Source organism: Myiozetetes cayanensis, unplaced genomic scaffold, assembly GCF_022539395.1.
Source record: "Myiozetetes cayanensis isolate MyiCay16 unplaced genomic scaffold, myiCay2020 scf1, whole genome shotgun sequence".
Lineage (NCBI taxonomy): Eukaryota > Metazoa > Chordata > Aves > Passeriformes > Tyrannidae > Myiozetetes > Myiozetetes cayanensis.
In genome coordinates this window covers 131,252,529-131,274,549 of record NW_026086604.1, presented here as the reverse complement: position 1 = coordinate 131,274,549, position 22,021 = coordinate 131,252,529, and the positions used below count along the sequence as shown (strand labels likewise).

General features: G+C 34.7%; 1 protein-coding gene across 7 annotated transcripts in view; it reads right to left on the bottom strand.

Annotated features, from left to right (window-relative positions):
- Positions 1 to 9,501, bottom strand: part of SLC39A12 (solute carrier family 39 member 12) — a 38,140-nt gene extending 28,639 nt beyond the window's left edge. For 2 of the 7 annotated variants that reach the window (XM_050325568.1, XM_050325519.1), the window contains exons 1-4: positions 9,313 to 9,443; positions 7,861 to 8,213; positions 3,525 to 3,806; positions 737 to 944 (exon numbers count right to left, since the gene is read on the bottom strand). In XM_050325568.1, the coding sequence (XP_050181525.1) occupies positions 737 to 944; positions 3,525 to 3,806; positions 7,861 to 8,130 (760 nt within the window). In that variant the 5' untranslated portion in view covers positions 8,131 to 8,213; positions 9,313 to 9,443. Of the gene's footprint in view, positions 1 to 736; positions 945 to 3,524; positions 3,807 to 7,817; positions 8,214 to 9,312 lie in introns of those variants that run through there. The other 5 variants (XM_050325509.1, XM_050325559.1, XM_050325539.1 and 2 more) reach the window with 5 other exon arrangements.
- Between the last annotated feature and the right edge of the window lie 12,520 nt (positions 9,502 to 22,021).

Sequence of the window (22,021 nt, the reverse complement as noted above, 5' to 3'; positions counted from 1 at the left end):
TGCCTTATCCTATCTTATTTATGCCCTTCTTTACCCCCTCATTTTCAAATAAAACCATAGTGATAGTTTCTGTAAATCTTAATTTGTCCATTAGAAACAAAAGCAGTCCACAAATTGATTTCAAAGGAGTTTAGGTCAATGAGAATAAGAAACTTTCCATGTGACAATCCTTTAATGTTGCTAATCAGAAAATAAAAATGGTATGATCTAAAGGGTAAATCTTACAAAAAGGCTTCTGATAAGATGTTTAACTACTTTCTATTGGCTACTTTAGTAAACAGATCTGTATATCTACACCGAGGTGTGAGTTACTGAGGTATCTAATCTGGCTACTTTACAAGAAGTATCCCATCTATACCTAAAAGAGTCCTGCAATGTATGAAGATATGCATAAAGAAGAAAGGTAAATGAAGCCCCAGTGAACTCTGCCCTCACAGCTAGATTACCACCCTCAGAGCTCTCTTGGGTAGTTCAGATGGTGCTGAGCAATTCAGTTATAAATTAATGTTGAATAAAACATAATAATCTCAATAGCAATTTGCTTTATACCTCTCAGAGAATTATCAAAATAAGGAGTTTCTTTTCCAACCTTGTCTTTTAAATTTAGAAGAAACTACTTAAAAACTCCAAAATGAAATGTTTAAAATGAAGTGCAAAAAAGTCCTTTAGGCATTTAAAGATAGTTTACTCGAAATGTGTGTTGCAAAAGACAACTAGAGATTAATGAATAGCTTACCTGTCACTTGGAGCTCAGTGGTACTGTTTAGAGAACTAAAGATATATTTTATAAAGAATTCTGGGGAAGGCAAACTTGCTTTCCCCATGCAGACTCCTTGGAGAGCCAGAGTAATGATTAAAGCAGCCAGGCGTGGAAGACTGTTTTCATCGGCACCATCTCTGTCCATTATGTCAGCATTTTTCTCCAGAGTGCTCACATCAACACACTGAAATCAGGAGAAAACAGCATGAAGACAACCCTGGTCACCTCCATTTAAATAATTGGAGTGACAAGAGGAGAAACTGGGGAGAACACTTTCACAGACAGCCAGAGTAGAAAAAATTAAGATTGAAGTTGTAATTGACAGCAGGACAGTGAAACAAAGGACATTTTCATGAAAACAGGCATAGAATTAAAAATCCTGAACTTTTATTCTGTGTCTGGCAGGGAAGAAGTACAGTTCTTCATTCAGGTTATTTGTGCTTAGTGTTATTTTCTCTTAGCGTTATTTTCATGCTGTTTCTATTATTCCAGTGTCCTCAATTGCATCTCCATTCTACTTCCAGAAAGTGGCAGAAAAGAGAGGAATTTTCGTTAAGGCACAGGCAATTGACTTAAATAATATAGACTTTAATTCTTCATCTTAAACTTCAGTGAGAATTCTCTAAATGCTTTTTGTTCCCTATTTATTAAATGGAATCAATATTTTGTTATAGAGTAGTTATCTGAGGGTAATGTGGAAAGATATAATTTTGCAAATAAAGAGTGACTTCTCTGCTGGGTGACCAAACAGAAATAGTAGTCAGTGATGTATAACCATGTGTGTGGATGTCTGCAGGTCTGTCTCCGTTACCTGGAAATTTATCCCTGTTTCCATCCAGTTTTGCCTTTTTTGTTTGTTTTCACTTCACACATTGGGGTTTGAAAGAAACAACAAAAACAACAAAGGCAAAAAATATTTCTTTCTAACTCATATTAACTAAACTAAAAAGACAACTAGATGAGCCAATACAATGGTAATTTATTTTATTCATACTCAGCTCTCTGTATGTAGGCCATAAACACTGCAGCGAGGAGGCTGGCTGGCATTTCTTTTCCTGTTCATTCATTACACATCAAAATTTTGCCAACCCAACATTTAATCTCTCATTTCAAACAAGATATTAGGTGCTATGAATGAGAAGAGGATATTTTCTGTGAAACAAAAACACTGTCACCAAAAATGGTTTTTCTTCTATTATTACCCTGCATCATTGGCACTTTTTCATAACTCAGGTGTTGTGATTTTAAGTATTATGCTATTATGTTTTGAGTAACTTTCATTAAGAAAACCTCTTTTCCCTCAGGTCAGTGAGTGGTGAAGCTTCAGTTACTGGACAGGCTTGACAACTGATTATACTGCCAGCATAAACAAACAGAACACACAGTAAAGCACTTTCTGGGCTGTTATTCTATCTTGACATTCCAAATACACACCGATGCCTCTTTACAGTTGCTCAGATACCATTAGAGTTCTTGGAAATCAGCACGTTCACCAAGACTCAAAAACAAAAGTACTGGTCAATGAATAATTTATGATGGGAAATGATTACATAAAGAAGACAGAAAGAGGAACTGGAGGCCCTCAATATTCTGGACACAGCCAGCACTCCTACCCATCTTCTGTTTGTGCAGAAAACTCTACTACAGTATAATGTAAATTAAAATCTAATTATAAGGAAAAGAAAAGGGTAAATTCAAGCTTTGCAGGAAAACCAATTTTAACTTAATATTATGAACAGATCTAAGGGGCTACAGATGGGAAGTCAATCTGCACTTCAGGAGTTATCTTAACTGACAAAAAGTTATTTTATTGCCCATTATAAGAAAAGCAGTTTTCTTAGATTTTGAACTCTAGAATATTATTCTATTATTTTGTAGATCCTTACCTGAGGTAAGGAAAAATAAACAGCAGCAGTGAGAAAACTCACTACACGTTTCCTGACTAGTAAGGATGATCTTAGCTGAAAATACTCAATTTGGTTTTGTTGTTTTTTTTTTTCCAACTTTAAGCTAATCTGTATCAATCTTTCTACAAGGCATATCTGTGCTGGTAGATAATTATTCACAAATTTATGTGTTCCAACTGAAGGAAACCATTGTTTGGATACATTCCTTATTCCATCCTGCTTCGGATAGACGCGGAAGTGTAGAACCTGGCAAGGATTTCATCACAGTAAAATGATTTGTTACTTCTCCTATACAGCCTGATCAGTTTTGGAGCTGTTCTGCTTTATACCATTTAAATACAATCACTGCTAGTATACATATATATTATATATATATCTCTTAGTATTTAGTCTTGTATATATATATACACATGTATATATATATACACACGTATATATATATGTTGTATATATATATATATAATATATATGCGACAAAATACTAAGAGATGAGAAAGTATTTTCTGTCCTTGGAGCCAATTGCAAGATCTTGCATCTACACAGCTATGCTCTTTTCATCTGCTTTAAGCAGGGCAACTATACCTAAATTACCTATTGGGAACGGTGCCTAATATGCAGTATCTCACCAGCCATGTCTCAGCAGACACTGTGGAAGTGCTAGGTAGCCAAAAGCAACCCAAGGAAAAGGCTAACATTAAACAGCATGTAGAAGAGCACACCAGTGTTCAGACCGTGCTCTTACACTGTTATTTACTGGTTTTCTGGTAGACCATGATACTGATACGATGTCTGCACTAACATAAAAGGCATTATATCAGTCATAAATATGAAGCAATATTTACTTATGTTTTCTTTACCTGGGTTTCAGAAGTTTTAAAATGTTGCCTTACTGCAGCTAAAATATCTTCAGTTTCATTCCGTGAAAAATGATAACAGTCTTCATCATGTCTTAAACTAAGCATACTCTGTAGGTAAAATTTATAATCCTTATTGCTCAAGATGAGCTCTGTAGAACATACATCTCTGCGATGAAGAATGTAGTAGAGAAGAATAAGAGAAATTCTCTCAAATACTTCTTCACTGAGATGGTCTTCTAAATCTCCTCCAGCTATTAATAACAAAGCATCTGGTTCAAGGCACTGTGAAGAAATAAAAACAAACTGAAATTCAGCTCAAGTAACAAACTGCCAGGCATCTGCAAATACAATTAGGAAGGACAAAAGGAGAATTCAACTTTTATATTTAAGGGATTGAACCTGAAACTACACAGATGTAGGCTGATGGAATGGCAGGAGGAAGGTACAGGTAATTCATTGCAGTTCTGTAGGAGTAAGATCACACTGTAGTTTTTTGTCCAGTGCCACTTTAGTTTTTAAGAAATGTCCTAGAGATAGGGCTTTGAGTAACCTGGTCCAGTGGAAGGTACTCCTAGTCACAGCAGGGGGCTTGGAACTGCATGATCTTTGAGGTACTTCCAACAGAAACCATTCTATGAGTTTATTCTGTGATTCAATGATTTGATGATTTAAGACTCTCTACTAACTAGGACTAACTCTGATCAATCATTGTGGAGATTAAAAGTCTTCCACTGGCTTCAACAGATTATACTTCTGGTTATAAGTATATTAGATAAAGGCTTATTAGATGAGGCTATTCATATTTTCATCTGTGCATTCTACATGTGTTTACATAGTAAGATAAAAACCGTAATTAATTCAGGGTATGTAAACAAAAGTTGCATTATATTCAATGCACTGTTGAAAGAAGTAATTGACCCTGTAATCACACAGCTATTTTTATGTTTTTCTCAATGAATTCTGTTAACTGCAACAATACAATCCAGTGCAGAGAGCCAGCACAAGGTCTCAACACGTTTTAGTTCTTCAAATACCTTTCAAAAGGGATTGAGATTATGTATTCACCCTGTGCAGGCTTTCTATCTAAACACAGATTTTTTATTAAATCCATATATATATATGTGTATATTTACATATGTCTACATAAACCTCAAATTTTTTTGATACAAAGACAGTTTCCAGAAACTTTTGCCATCTCAAAAATAAGTTAGTCTTTAAAATTAGACAAGAAGAATAATAGAGGTCTATGTCAGGATATGAGAAATCAGATACTGAACTCCAGAATAAAGAATCTTTCTCGAAGAGATTCTGTAACTAATGTCATTTATTATTTATCTGCTTTTTTCCAACAGACTCCTTTCCAAGCATGATACAGGTGTGTCAGCTAATCTCAACCATTATGGTAGAGCAGCCAAACTGTACATTTCAGGGAAGAAACTACAACACATGAAGGTGCCACTGAAGGATCAACACTGCACTCTAACAAGTTAAGGAATACAGACAGAGTCTAGTTTGTCAGAATAAATTGTTTGTGGCTACCAGCATGGTATGTTGGTCAGTGTGGCTCACCCTATATGTTGGTTGATTTTCCTACACTGAAGCTGGGTTAATGAAACATACAGTGCTATGATCAGAACCCAGTGTTCCTTGGAGGGATTGAGAGAACTGCTATTTTGTAATATAAATAATTCTAACAAAAATTCTCAAAATGCTCAGTCTGAAAAAAAACCCCAAAACAACAACAACAACAACAAAACCCAAGAAAAACCCTGTGGATATTAATATCTAAATTAACTATTTATACTCATAAATAAACTAGATTGCAGTATACTCCACTGTGTCCTGCTTACATTGGCTACCATGGTCTGTAAGTCTAACTTTTTCTAATGCATGTCTCTGAGAATTAGTATGCAGGCTAGGAGGAATATGGCTCTTCTTTATCAATGTTATTAAAGACCTCTATTTAGTCAACTAGCCTTTATGAACACTTAATACAATAAATATACTGCATATATTGAAAGATTTTCAAAGATTTCTGTAAGATTTCAAAATCCAGTGAGGATAATTTGCAGTCACTGAAGCCACTGTTTGTTCTTGCAAGGAAGATGACTGAAAAGAAAATTGCTAATTGGAAGGAAGCAGGTGCATTGTAAAAGATGCAGTTACTCCACAGTATATGCCTACCCATGGAGAGTCACTCTTGAAGAGTTAATAAGAGCATATAAATTGGTTCATCAGTGGTTTTTTGGTTGAGTTTTTTTTTCTTTTCTCCTACTAATATTTTAGAGGAATAACATCTACATGTGCTTGATTTAGACATTCTTATTTGCTATAAAAGAGAAGCCCAGAACTTGGGCAGTGAACTCTGAGTTTCTTTTGTTTAATGAGCCAGAAGTTCAGAAAAAGTTGTCACACCAGTGCGAGAAATACATGACTTCTATGTGCTTAGGAGATAAAGAAGTGTCAGATGCCATTCAATAGCTGTCAGCTCTGCCCAAAGAGTCTTGGGGCCAGAATGTAACAACAAACTAAAACAAGTCTAAAAAAAATGTTAAACTTCACTGCTTTTAAATGTCCATTAGAGACATCATTAAAAATAATAATTAAAAAAATCTGAAAACAAAGTCATAGTATAAACAGAATCCTGGATTTAGAAGGGAAAGTTGAATCTGAAATCAATTAGTGCTTCCCAACAAATATGAGGAAAAAAAATACCAAGGTAAGGTGGGGTATTCTGTTTCAAATTTTGATGATCTTGAAGAATAGTGCTCCTTGCTCAATCTTTGCTGTCTTGGTTTACCAAATCTTGTTAAATTATCATGGAAGATTTCAGCACAGTGCCATGGGGGCTCCATGTGACTGAAGATGCCATGTCTCTCTCATGGATTTCCTATAGACAACTGTGTTCCTATGGCACTGGCACTTAAACACTGGCAGTACAGGATGTGTGCAGTGTTTCTGACTCAGCCAACACTGAGGAGTACTGCATATGGTGAAAGTCCTCTAATTCTTCCCCTAGGAAATATCCAAGATGAAACCTGAACAGAATAGCAGCACTGACCAAAGTAAGTCCCAGCTAAGTTTCCCTTAGATTTCTTCCATCCAAGGACATAGTGGGCAGACTCTCCACAAATACATCACAAATACATATGAAAAAATATGCCAAGCAAGAGAAGCAAAACAAAGAGGGTAAACAAAAACCTAGAACTCTGTTTTGTGAAATTTAGGAGGACCCATGTTTAACACATTCTCAGCTTTTGATCTGGGTCCATATCTGATACATATCATATCTGATACATATCCATTGCCCTCGTGCATAATCTCCTTCATAAAAAATTATATGCATTTAGGGAATAACAGGAATATACATTACTTATGTACGAAATTTCACATTTGGGTTCATATGAGAAATAGGAGCATTTATTGAAAGGGTCAATTAAATAAACAGCCGCATAGGATAAAAAGATCCCCAATTCATTGGTTTGGCAGATTGCTGAGAATAGTACCTCATGAAAGCCTTCACCTTTATGACCACTGTCACTATTGTGGTATAAAGTGAAACTCTGCTGTATGTAGGTCACTGAACAACAGTGCCAGAGCCAGAATAATGTCACTGAAAGCCAAGACTGACCAAGCCCTTTGTCGTCCTTTTCAGCTAAGTTGCCCACTTAGCACTGTGTCTGTCCTTTCTTCATTGAATCATGAATCAGTTCTGCAAATATTCTCAACTCAACTAGACAGCCAATCCTTCTGTGAAACTGTACCCTGGACTATTTCCAGTTTCAGTCTGGATTTGTGGATTCATTGTTCTGCCTTTGATTTGCCTTGACCTGAACTGCTTACCAAAACCCTCCCCTAAATCTTGAATGATTCAGTGAAGTGGCAAATAAATCTGAGACAATCCTGTCTGGGTTTTATTTTTATGAATTAAAAGAAAAAAAAGAAGGAAAACTGGTCTGCGCTGTTCCCAGTGTTTACCTATGTCTTTTCATGGTGGAAATCTTGTGCCTAAAACAAGCTCATGCTTTATTGTTAGATCAGGTTTAAGTAGGAAAATTTTTGTTGGAAAACAAACACCAAACTTCTAGAGGAAAATTATTAGTGTTATGTGTCAGAAGCATGGCATTTTTAAGGAATGCATGTCATGTTTGGAATATCTCTTCATGAGCTCAAACAATAAAAAATAATTCAAAATTTAAAAATTAGAGCAGGGACAATTTTTTTTTTTTTTTTTACATGTTTAAGCTCTGTATTCAGGACAGTATCACTCTAATAAATAATGTTAGAACTCACTGACGATGCTGTAAAGATACTCCTCATTAATTGAAGCACTAACCAGATTACAATCCTCTTGCATGCCATAAATCCGCTGTGGGCACTCAGCTCTCTCCAGTAACATTTTGACCAGTTCTCGTGAGTGGTTCATGTGGAGCTCAGTGTTTTCAGCTGAAAGAACGCGTAAAACTTCCATCAGATATCCTCTGCTGGGAGCATAGCTGCCATCCTGCCCATGCTCTTCCCCAGGCTGTCCTTCAGCAATGAGCACGCTGAATATGAAAGCAGAACATACCACCCCAAGAGCTGAATGCTTGGTCAGAAAACACATCTCCTCTTCTTGCAGTGAGGGATCTGCACTGAATGTTGGATTGTTGTTTGCACTTCAGAGCTTAAACTGGAAACCTGAGGAATCTGAATGGTAAAGGGGAAAAAAGAAACCCCAACCCTTTAATTAGTCTGAATGCAATATGTTTGAAAGGATTTATTAATTGGTCGGCTAAGCTGATTTGCAGTGACAAGCTGTTTTTGAACAACAGGGAGCCTGTAAGGGCTTTACAGCACAGAACAGCAGGAAACTAAGACAACCATGGCCTTAAAACTTCTGTAGAATTACCAACGAGAGGTCGTCTGAAAGTGCCCTTCCCTCCTTTTAAAAATAAAGTGTATGTCTTTCACTTCAGTGCTATGTTACTGCATTCACTAATAATTCCTTTTGGTGAAAACAGGAAAATACCATTTCTTTCACTTTCATTCCATTATGAAACAGGTTTTTAGTGGCAAAAATAGCTGTAAATAAATATTACTAGTGTAATACTGACATGAATGTGCTCTAATTATGTTACATAGCAATGATACAGAGCAGGTTATATTTTCAAAACGCTTTACCAATGTTACTAAACTCAAGCTATACAGCACAAAACAAGAATGAACAGGATGTACTTAAAAATTAGTGATATTTTATGATCAGATGAAAGAGCTACAAAGCTGAGGTCTTAGTTTCACTCAAAGAACTCAGTGAGCAAACAAGACTAACACAGCCTAAGCGACAAGTTTAACTTGTTAACTCTAGGTGCAAAAGATATTTTGTACTATAAATCTTTCTTGTCACTATCCTTCCTAGTAAAACAACAATAATCTATTTCAATATCTAATCACAAGAAAAATGAGTTTCATATCTGTTTTCCACAGAGTTTTGATTTTATTCATGGGCATATGCTGGCAGTGACATATATACCCAGATAATAAGGCACATGTGCTAAACAGCTACATATACATTCAGCTTCTTCTATCTGCAGTATAAGACGTATCTTATTTTTAAGGAAACTCTGCTAACAAAGTGAATGAAAAAATGAAAAAGAACGGCTGAATTCAAATGGGTATTCACTCAGATAAAGGTTAAATGTTAGGAAATCTTTTGGTCTTTAGGTATATTTTACTGTTAGCAGTAAGAAATATGTATAATTGTTACAAGGATGTTGTCAGCGTTTATTTCTAAATGTTATTTTCTTACCTTCTGAAGGAAAAAAGAATGCTCGTGTATCTAGCTTTGTGGCCTTCTGAATCCTCAGAAGTATTTAGCTGCTGGAAGTCCAATGTTTTTAAAATTCCTTGATGGTGCTCTGGAAGCTGGAGAGGATTAGTTTATTGCTGCCTTGAAAAGTTTTCAGTTGCTATGGAGAGAGCTGCTCTTAAGGTAACAATGGAGGTGGATAGGAATTAGTACATGTTCTTCTTGGCAAGTTCTAGGCATTGCCTTATTGAATACATTTCACATATTTTAGTAGTTATCATTTTATATAAACAGTATTTTAGCAGTGCAAGATGTATAAAGTTATTAAAGAATGTATTTCATTAAGATGGATAATCAATGCAAGCACTCAACTGTTCTCTAAGCTATTAAATTATCTGACCAAATCTAAAACAAACAAAACAAATTTCTCTTTTCAATTAAAATATCATTACTTTTTGAAAATATGAGAACAGAATAGAATAGAATAGAAATTTTTTCAAGCACCTCTATAGAAAAATTATATTTTTTGTTTGCAAAACACTGCCCATAGAAAACAGTCTCTTTCATCCCCACGTATTCTGTGCTACATTTGCACTAACTAAAAAACTGGGATAGCCCAGACTGTGGTGAAAAATTTTTTTGCACCCACTCAAATTTTCCAGAGGGTTGCTCTTACAATGTTGACATTTACATCACCATGCTATTACAATATCATTGCACTGGAAGTTAGTGAAAACTGTCAGGGCTGACAGATTTCCCCAGTGACAGGTACACCTGTCATATCATTCTCCCACCTTCCAAACCCTCAGTGATGTTAAGAAGGGCTAGCAGCTCAGCTGGCTCAACAAATCCTGTGAAGCAGAAAGCCTGGAGTAATGGAAACACCATAATTCTCTTTAAATCTAGACTGACAAAAAAATGCTGGGTTCTAAAAGGTATATAGTATCTCCTATAAGGTGATGAGCCAAAGGGAATAGACTGAGAACTGACAATGGATACTAACTATAAAAAATTAAACTGGTAACGCCAGCTTGAAGGAAGAGAAAAATGTAAAGAAATGTTCTCAAAAATACAAAGTTTAATTGCATAGAAGTATGTACAAATTCTCATGCGATCAAGGCTGAATATTTTAAAAATCAGTCCTATGATTAAATATTCTTTTATTTTACTTCATCAGTTACAAACTATATTTATCAAACTAACATTGCTAAATATGCAACTTTATGTAAACAAGAATTACAGAATTTTTTTATATAAAAATTTATTTTTCTATGAATGACTGAAAAGCAGAAACACATGATAATATCCACCTCCTCTGGCTATGAAATAATTTACTCTGTCAAAAAAAGCTAACCAGGTCCAGATTTGTTCCACTAATAAAAATAATTCTTCAGATAATGGAGGAATAGCTTCCAGCTTTTAATTCTGGGGATTGCTCAATCTCCAAATAAACATAGAATAGGTTTATCTGTATATAATTTGGTGTTTTGTATATAATTACAAATTGAAACTAAGAATTCATTCCATCCAATTAAAATGTACAAACAGTGGGTGAGTTGTTTCAGTTTACTGAGAGAAGCTAACATTATAAACGCATTTGATGATTTATAACTATTGAAAGCTGCTGAGAGATTTGCATAATAATAATTGCTACAACTTACTTTAACATTTATATTACAGACTGATGGTGAAAAAAAGGAAGCACTGAGCACATTAAAAAGCAACAGATAATATTTGGTACACACTACTATGGCTGATTCAAAGGAGAAAGAAGAATTCACTTCCCTTTTTATGACTAAGTGTTGCAAGCCTCCCCTGGCTTGGAAATTAATTTCTCAGTGGTGGCGAAATCACTGATGGTGACTCAAGGCTCAGCCTCGGCTTTTACCCTTGACACTGTGTTTTCAGTCATGCCATTGTCACCAAAGAATTATTCTGTCTACACAGCACTTGGATTATTACTTTAGAAGTAATTACTGGCATCAATCGCTAAGTCCTTTTTTCAAACCCTTGTGTAGCAGCATTATTCCCCTACTATCTACCCATCCTGAAGCTATGCCAACTGATAAAATGGGACAGCAATAATAACAGAGCTGTGTAGTCAGATGCCCATTAGAAGTTTGCTGAGATACGCACATAGAAATAAATCACTGGTACAGTTTAATGTCTTAAAATCTCCTGAAGCACCTATCACTAATAATGTTGTCTCGTGCTATGAGACTACCATTTTGGTTCAAATTTTATAGTATGTCTTTTGGTGAATTTTAATAAAGGGGAAAAAAGCTTCATGCACAATGTTCAAAAGCCAGAGCCTCTCCACTTATTGTAGAATGGTAATATGCATGGAAGAAAGAACTTTCAGAGGAACTGGAGAGTTGAGGTAACTCAAATTCAAGTAGCTTACCACTGTAATATGACAACAGACTCTATATGGCAAAACCAGAGGTATGATGAACCTCCTGATTAAATAAGCAACTTTAACTTTTTTTTAATTATTCCATTCCTTTTTTTAATTATTGGATTCTACACTGCACAAGGTACTTAAGTTCCTTGGTATGATCAAGCAAGGATCTGAGCTGAAGAATTTGTGGTGATAATCAATATTTTTTAATTAGTGTGAACAGTTACCACGGTAGGGTACTTGCAAGAGAGTAACTGGTGATTGACAGACATAGGCATATGTCCCAGGAAAATACGTAACAGAAGAAATAAGATAAAAAGAAGAGTGATAAAAATGGTAGCTTCAAAAAACTCTTATTTTTATTTCATGATTGGATTCATGATCCCAGACAACTGCATATGAGATTTTCTCCACATACAGATACAATAGTTTGTGATTTAGAAAGCTCATATAGTAATATCTTAACTTCCACTCTCAGTGAAAAGGAGTGAAGGCAATTTCCAAATGGCATAACTAGATGTAAAGCATGCAGCAAGCCCTCTTTGTTTATAGGATTTTTATTTAGTTAGTTTTAAGTGAACCAGTAAGACTTACTGCAGTTTATCTTGTTTCTCCCACCCTTGCACCTGCTGCGAGAACAAAAGCAAGTTGCCCCTTCACAAATGCCATGGATAACTCCACCCTGCAATTTTCTGCATTTCAAAGGACTGGTGAATAAATTATGTAGGAATAGGAAAACTCTTTAGAGAATTCACTCTGAGATGACAAGGACATTCCCATGAGCTCTGCCAACATGACAAACGGCTTAATTTTATTTGTACAGTAGAATTGGAGTGGATGTAGGCATAATTTTAGCAAGGCCCCTGCTGAACTTCACATCATACTGAGAAATGCAGCTATATAACTCTGATTCCTTTAATACTGTGTAACTTATTTTGATGAACTAAGCAAATGCTTTTTTACTTTTTACTAATAGCAGCAATTAAGGCAAATACAAGAGAATCCTCTGGTACTGCAGATTTCCTCCATGTTATTAATGTGATGTGTGCACATTATATAATTACAACCATAGGCATCATATTGACATATGAAAGAACTACATTTTGCATGTAATTTGTGTAGAATTTCAATATATAAAGCATCTATGTCAATGAATCAATGCCAGAGTGCTGTAATAAAAAATGTCAGTACTTTAAAATTGCCAGTCAATTAAGCTTCTTTGGCGTCACATGTCAATCCAACAATATCGTATACATTAAGATTGCCAATGAATTAAAATAAATAAATGTTATTGAAATTATCTGAGTTACATATATTATTATAGAGTTATACATATTAATATATGTGCCTGGAACTAGTCTTGTTTTATTTCAGGATCGCAAAATTCACCTGTTATTAGAAAGTTTTCGTAGACCTGGAAATCTCCTTACATTAAAGTAGAACAGAAAGAAGCCACAGATTACTTCCACTCTAGGCCAGCAAAGCCCTTATATTTTATAAAATATACCTCCAGAACTGCCTTCTCACATATTACAGAATTAAGGTGATATTTATTGTCCTAAGATATTACTGTCATGAAAACTGAGTTTTTAAATGAAATGAAGGTGTTTATTTATACAGAAAGTGTAATCTTAAACTTCATTAACTGCCTCCATCTTACTACAGACTTCTCCCTCACACAATCTCTCTATTGCTCTGGCTGTTGCTCACTATTATCTGGCTGTTGCTCATTATTAAGTTAAAGAACACATGGGGAAAAAATGCTGTTGGGATCATCCTTAGGAAGTTTATCAGCCTAACTTTACTGAAGGTACCTAAACATGAAACTACAGCTACTAAACTATGAAGTCCACTTCAGTTATCTCTCCTCCCCTTACACTAAACAGATGCAGAAATCAGCTACTAGGCTTCTCACTGACTATTGTGTGGTTTTGCCCTATAGTGTTATCAGAATATCATTATGTATGGTTCCGTCCTTCTCATTTAGGTTTCCAAAGAAACTGGCCTGAAAAGCCAAGTTGATCTTTCTAGCAGTGTCCTATCCAGTCCAAAGCATTTACAGTCCAATTACATATGCTGAACTATTAATTTAAATATCCCAAATGGAGTATTAGTATGTAGTAGAAATGCAGTATTACAGTATAGAACACCAAGTGATATTTTAATGGGAAAAAATAGGCTTTTAAACTGAAAAATAACCTTTGACAGTTATACCACTCACCATGTAGGAAATTGACATATATTTTATGTCTCATCTTCAGCTGTTGACTTCTGAACCCAAAATATTGATTTGTTCCTTTCCTGCTGATACTCATCAACTTATGCTTGAAAAGCAGTCAAATGTTCTTTATGTAATTTGTGTGGTTTTCCTTTATGTAAATATTCATAAAATATTTATAAATAATTTTTACTATTAGAGACATTGAGATAACAAGTGTTTGCTCACATTTCTTTTTGTTTTTCAAACTACAGCTCAGTGTTCAGTTGTTCTAAATAAATTCTCACAATAGGGAAAAGTCATTGCAGGCAAACACCTGTTGCCTGAGAGAAGACTGATATTTCTCAAGGTCTTTTAGTCTACCTAAAAACCAAAGGAAAAAAATATGTTTCTGGGTCATGAATACAAGCACAGACGAGGGGAGGGAAGACAGTTTCTTTCTGTCTCTCTATCTTAAATTCAGGATGTTTGTAGTTGGCACCAATGCTACAAAAAGCTTACAGAATAGTTGAGTGATTAAATAGTCCTCAAGTAACAGACGTTGAAGCAATAAAGGCAAAAAAGAAAAAAAATGAAAATCCTAAAATAGAAAGACAATGAAAGAACCAGTATAGAGAGAAAAAAAAATAGCCAAATACAAACTTCATCATATTACAGTGACCTTAGTTTTCACCTTTATTAAAAACCATAGAGCAAATACTATCTCTCTGCATAACCCTGTATTATATCTGTTGTTCAAAAGTTTGGTAACAGGAGCAGTAAGGGGGAAGTTTGTTATAATGTTCATATTTTATGAAAGAAACTTTTTACTGATAAAAAGTTTTTTCTCTCTCTCTAACCTAAGTACTTAATGTAAATACCAGAATTCTCAATAATAGCACATATGTACTATTTAAATTCTAAATTACATGTTTTATTTTTTCCTAGCCTATAAGAAACATACAAAATCTCAACTACTATTGTAACTTTGCAAATACCATATATTCTCGTAACGTTGTTCTATTCAATTTAGGATAAAATTCATATTTTATCATCAAGACACATTGTTCATTCTGCTTAGTGTTGGCCTCAGAATTCTTTGTATCCTAGTTCCTAGAACAGAATTGTTGTATTTTAATAATACTTCAGTGAATTTAGCATGTCTTTGTTATTGATTGTGTGATTTTTTGTTTTAGTTGTGGAAGAAAAAAATTGTGTGTTCGGTATGTATTATACTAAGAAGCACCAGAAATAACACACCATACTGAGGGGATATATTGGTATCTTCACTGGTTTCCTGTCCTGTAAGTGAACATTTAAAGTGGTTAAGGAAGTGTATAGGACACCTTCTCATGATGGACAATAGTGTTTATCCAAATAAGCAGTTTATTATGTCTACATATTCTCTGTACACAAACATATATAAGAGGATTATGAAATCAATCCAAAGAATATGAAAAAAATCAAAAAACCCTTGGTCTAATTCAGTATCATCATTCTGTCAACACAGCAGGTTTTTCTCCACTTCCTAAATTCACCTGATGAGCATGTGTGATTATAACCATAAACATTATTACACATGAAGTGTTTTAAAAATAATATTCAGATGTTCATATCTTTCCTCAAAATATTTGGCCATGTGCATGCAGCAATGACCTTTTCCTCTTTTACAATTGCACAGTCTACTTCACTCACAGCTCCCGTGGATGAGTGATGAATGCAGGTCTTAACCCTCCACTATTTCCTGTCTTAGAAACCTTTATCAACTTGTAATGTGTGATTGTTATGTACTATTATGTTTCACAGCATATCTAAAACCCCAAGTTTCTCATTCTTTCTTCTTGAAAACCTGAATATCATCTGTAATCTCTCGACCCAATATCATCTGCTAACTTCATGTCAAAAAAAAAAAATTAAGAAAGTATAAGAAAACTAAAGATTTGAATCCTGGAAGATCACGCTGTCAACCTCATGGCAGGTCAATCAATGCCTTTTCTAAGCAACCTATAACCTCCTAGATTTTTACCACCCCAAATAGTTACAGGCAGTTATTATAGTGACATCCTGGGATATCTGATCCTGGCATCTGCTTTGTACAGAAGATCAGTCATTTAAAAACAAACAAAAAATTTAGCTTCCTACTAGTTTATTAGTTAGTCCCTCTTTATCAGCTTTTGAATGGAAACAATGGCTTATTTTATAGCCAAAAACATTTGCTTTCATAAAAACAAAAATTAACAAAATATAGGATTAGTCCTTTCTAGTTGTGTAGACACAATAATGAATTACAATATTGAAAATATTCAAATAGTGAATGTTGAAAATATTGAACATATTGAAAATAAAACCAATAGAGATCTAGATTATAAGGAAAGCTTTATTTAACATGCCGTTATACTACAACAAAGCACTTGGCAGTAGTAACACTTTCTCAGATCTTTTTCAGTCTTTTTTATTGTACTCAGACTGTTTCTAGGTAAGTAAATATTTGTGTTTGTTCCAGCAAATTCAGCTGGAAGCTACTAAAAATGTATACATAACCAGCCAAGACTGAAATTGATGTTTGCTCCAATACGAAACAGAGGCACACAGTAAGTGGGCTAATTATAAAGATAGTTACTCCTATTAGACAGCTGTTTCTTAAGAACTAAAAAGCTGTTAATGTCCTTCAACTATTGAAGTTAACAATACTGCTGTAACCAGGGCTCTATCCCATTCTGGTCTTCTCTGGTTTCTACTTCTTATATTCAAGTTAAATGCTCAGTGACTGTACTTAAAAATCACATAGGTGGCATCATGGAGGACTGCAAGTTGGAAAGCAGATTTCAGGCATGGGCCTCGGACTCCTCTCCTTTGTCAAACATCTCAAAAACCTCACCTTCTTACCTGAATATTTTCTGAAATCTCCAGAAAACAAATGAAGCTACAGTACAGGTTTTTGCCTTAAGGCTATTCTTGTATCACAAATAATAATGGGGAGCTCACTTCACTTGCTAGTGAAGACAAACATAGGGATCCTGGCCATAACGACAAGGAGTAGGAATAATCAACTAAATAGTGGTAATGCAGACACATTTTGGAACTAACACAAAATTATGTATTTCAAGGCTGAAGCCCATCCCTGTTGGGTACCAGAACAGAGCATTCTCTAAAGCAGCTGGTAGTGGGAAAGGTATTACACCAGTGGGACGTGAATTTCATCAATCATGAAAAGCCTGGTAATACTCAGCTGCAAACGATCAAGCACAACTCTCACTCATTGTGATGTTGGTTGGTATTTTAAGCTTTAGTTACCAATGTTGAACTGTTACCACCCAGACAATCTATGGCTAATCAGTACCTTTAAGCTCCTACACACTGTTCCAAGAACTGCTTGTCTGAATTTTCTATTTAGTTCTAATTACACTATCCTATATAGGAAACATTAACAGTCTATATTAAAGTGGTCTTTTCATCAAAACAGCAATTGAAGATTTAAAATAAATAACTCTTCCAATTTCTGAGCATTTGTGCTCACAATTTATCTTGAAAATGTTCCATGTTGTATAAAACTTCCACTGTCAACTTACCAAAACACGTTTTATTGAAAATGATGTCTTTTAGAAAACTCAAGATAAGATAGAAGTTGACTTCATATAGTTCCAATAAGACATTACTTCCTACTACCTTCTATTCAGTTAAATGGAAACATTTCAACCTATGTCTTCCAGTTCACAGTTTTTAAGGACAGAAGGGATCATTTAGGAACATTACACAGTTTTGCATTAAAGCAGGACAAAAAAACCTATATCCCAGAATTTCTGAAATAAACCCACTGCAAGTTTGTATTCTGTGATATATTTATGTGCAAAATTCAGGTCTTATCACATCTTCAGTTGAAGATATAACTCACTCATCATCAGGAACATTTTTTCAGACCTTTGTTGTTCTCACCTTTAATATGCATGTGCCTTTCTTCCAGTGTGGATTTGTTTAGTTTAGGTGCTATGGGTTTTTTCACTGTAACTTCAGCATAACTAGACATTACCATCAGCCTTTTTAACTTGTTAGTTTAAACAGTATTTGAGGGTATATTTATATTTCTCTATATAGAAATACAATTAGAAGATGACATACAGTACAAATTAGCTAATTATGTTGATAAAGCAAAATATAGATTTTTGACAAAATTTTTTGTTATGATTGTTACTGCATCTTGTCAAATATTATTTTAGGATAAATTTTTCTTTTCTAATGAACAGAGAATTTGTACTATTTCTGTTCAACAGGACATTATTAGTTACTAATAATCATCCTTATTTAATTTTTAAAAACCTCCACTTGTCCAGTTTTGCTCATCATTATTATCAGCTTTAAGGAAAGAGTCTTTTTAAAGAATTAGTCGTGTATGTTTTGTTTAGTACTATTCATATACACATACACCCATATGAAATCAAGAAAACAACAGGCATCTCTAGGCATCAACTTTTAGTTCAGTACACAATTCAGTGTCAATAACCTTTAATTTTGAATTAGGCTGTGTAGATTTTGATAGGTCTGTAATGTGAACTTCAAGGCATTGTGCTAAAGATAATATGCTCAGCCTAAAGCTAACAAAAAGATTAAAATGAAATAAAAAAGACACGAGTAAGAAATCCACATAAGCAAGAGTAAATTATGTCTTAAAAAGCAAAATAGCAACCCATAACATAGTGACAATTTCGTACTGACAGTCTCATTGTAAAGATTTTTCAAACCTTTCCCTCTGCTGAACAAATACCTCCAAGAGTACAGAAAGAACTAAAGGCTTGTAATTTCTCCTTTGCTCCTCATGTCTCATGTCTACAGATAAGGACAAGAAAAACATCTGTAAAAAAAAAAAAAAGATTTATAAAAAGAGGTTTTAAAATCATATTTATGAGACAAACACTTACTAGCTCCAATACCAGCAACTATTCAGGTTGTCTTGAATTGGAGTCCATGCTAACTCTCTGTTAAGCAAGTGCTTGTACTTTGAGTTAGCAGCTAAGCAAGCTCTCATGTGTGCTAGGGATTTATACTGAAGGGCTCAATGTGAGAAACTTGTGAACACCGCAGGCAGAAACTGTCCTCGACTCAACCTGAGGGTCTGCTACAAGCAAATTATCTGCTTAGTATGACATTCTGCTCCTGCTGTGGTTCTTGCTTCCATGATGCCTTCCACACACTTGGAGACAGTGTGCAAGATTCTGAGGTACGCAAGAAGAACATTTATTCTAATTGTCTTTTCTCCACTGCCCTTTGTAAACATACAAACACACCCAACACAGGAATTTGGAAAACCATAAATATAAAGCATAATCTTATTTTTTACATTTTATTTAGATGAACTTAGAGTGAGTGTTTATTAACAATTAGATATATTTTCTTACACTTAACAACATACAGTCTGCAGCCCAGTGTGAGGTTCAAAGTAGCCAAGTAAAACAAGTCAATGGCTGGCACTCATAAGCTTGAAAAAGAAAGCCTAAGTGGATTAGTATGCAGAGCATTAGTGCATTGAGGTAATTTCAAAAATTAACTCTCTACCAGGAGGGTCGTGGAGTTTCTGTACCAGAATTTTCTTTTAAAAAGCTGGTTTGGGTTTGTTTTTTTGTTTGGTTGGTTTTGGTTTTGTTTCTTTGGTTTGTTGGTTGGTTAGTTGATTGGTTGGTTGGGTTTTTTTTCCCTGCAGAAATCCCCCAAAAAAACTAAAGAGGAAGCTGAGGCAATGTTATGTAAGAGGAAGAAAACTAAGATTCTTCAGAAACCAGTGGCAAATGAAAAAATAAGGGAGTGTGAGTCTGTATTCACCTTCAGATGGAAGTCTGGAGAAGGGATAGATCCAATATACTGGCTTTCCACTCCATCTTCTGAGTGATGACTCTCATTGAACTTTTTCTATGCCTCCTTTTGAGTGACATAGAACTCTTCTACAAACAAATTTTGTCAATTGAAGTCAATAAATGACACCAATATATTGGCTGCCTGCACACTGTTCTGTGTATGTATTAAACCCAATTTGCTTTCTTACTGCAGAAATCTGAGATTCACCTTCTAAACACTACTGTCATATTGCAAGAGGAAAATATATGTGCATGAGAGAGAGAAGTACACCCTGCTCCCTTTTACTGTGCTCATTGATATTTTGTCTTCTTTAACACATCTATAAGGCTGAATTTAATCCTTCAGAATTCAAATTTCTAGCTTTATGTCAACTAATCAATTCTTTGAAAACCTACAACCTTTGCAGTAAAGCTGACACCCTTAACCTGCTTGCAACTCTTTGGTATCTGGACAGAATACTTTCTATGAAAGCATAGTTCCACAAGGCCTTTTAACATATGCACAAAGACCACCAATTCTCCTTCACTTATTTTCTTTTTTTAAAGACCACCTTGCTGCCCTTAATTTAGTATAATCTTAAGTATATTTTCACTTTCTTTTATTTAATTTTTATTTTTCCCTTGTATTTAAATAGGAGTGGGGTTTTTTGCCTTTTTTTCCAGTGTGATTTCCCGAGGTAGCCATGCCTAAGCTGATAAAATCTGTGTGTGTAGTCTGGGTGGATCTTATCTAAATTTGCTATATGTGGAAGTATCTGGTCAAGTCACCCTAGGCTTCCTACAAAGACATTGGAGAGTGAGGTATTTTAGGAGGCAGTTTGTCTGGTCTATTTCACAACAAACTTTTGGATGAGAAGAATGGCACTGTAGCCTCTGTAATTATATTTAATATAACTTCCTTGATAGCTAAGAGAGCCTGGAGAAATTGTCTTTGTTGTAGACATCTGTACTATCAACTACATTTCACCAGTTAAATCACTCCCTGTCTCTGTATGAATTCCCCCACTCCTTTCACCCCAGTAACTCATTAACAACTTTACCACTTCTAAATATACTTGATAGAGAAGAAAAATCTCAAAGATGTTTAGTTCCTGCAAGTTTTGTGCAAAACAAGGACTAGAAGGAGCATTCTACTAGTACCTACATGTGGGAAATCTGTAGACATAGGACTCAGCTATAGACATGAAAGAAACTAAGAGAAATGTTAGACCATAAACCATGCTATTCAAAATGAAGAATCCAAAGAGAAGATTAAAAGCCAGTGGACACAATCAGTCTTCATTTCATCTGATACTTGTTTAATTTAGAAAGGTTTTCCAATAATTTTTATATTCATGAAAAAGAATTCACAGATCGAGAGGCAGTTTAATAGGACGTTGACCACTAGAATGCAATGGAGCAATCCCTAATAAAACGCATCTGTGGAAGCAATAATTTATGATTTCAGGAAAAAATATGCCCTTTTGCTACTTCAGAACCAGAATTTATTTCATTTTTTTCAAAGAAAAATAAAAATTTAACAGGGTAGAATGTTCGGTGATCCTTTTATGAAGTGAAAACCACAGTAATTCTAGCCCTGGATTTACAAACTACGTAAAAAAAATAAATTTCTCTTAATAATGACAACAAATGCTGACACGAACATCATTAAGAAAACAGAAATAAAGGATTTAACCCTGGTTTTGTTTCATAGTTTTTATTTTTACTGTTTTAGCTACATTACATTAAAGACGATCAAAGTAGACATGCTGTAATCATTTCCTTGCTATGCCATTTTACCACTGCTGCCCTCTGCTGCATGGAACAGTTTCTAAGTGTCTTTATTTCTTACTAAGCTTGTGAATGATTAGTTTTAGAGGTAGATGTTTCAGTGCATATGCCAGATTGCTTTTGTTTCTTCCTTTAACTTGCAATGAAGTCTATTTGGCAACAGAGAAATGTGAATTTTTCAGTATGAGTTAAAATTGTCAAAGATGATATATGATACATAGAAGAAATGTATTCTCAAATTTGTTTTGTAAAGTAGAATGACTTACTTCAAGAGATATATGTTGCAATATCCATGACATTAATGTTAATGTCTTTTTAAATGTCATCTTTCAATGAATGTGAGGAGGCAGTAAGAACAGAAGCAAATCCAACATGAACAATCTATGCATTCATATCCTTCTCCAGTACAGTTTGTTCCAAACATTTCTCCCTTTCTTACTCTTTCATTTTTATTTTTTAACCCATCCATCCACCTGTGCATCTCATGAGAAAGTGTTA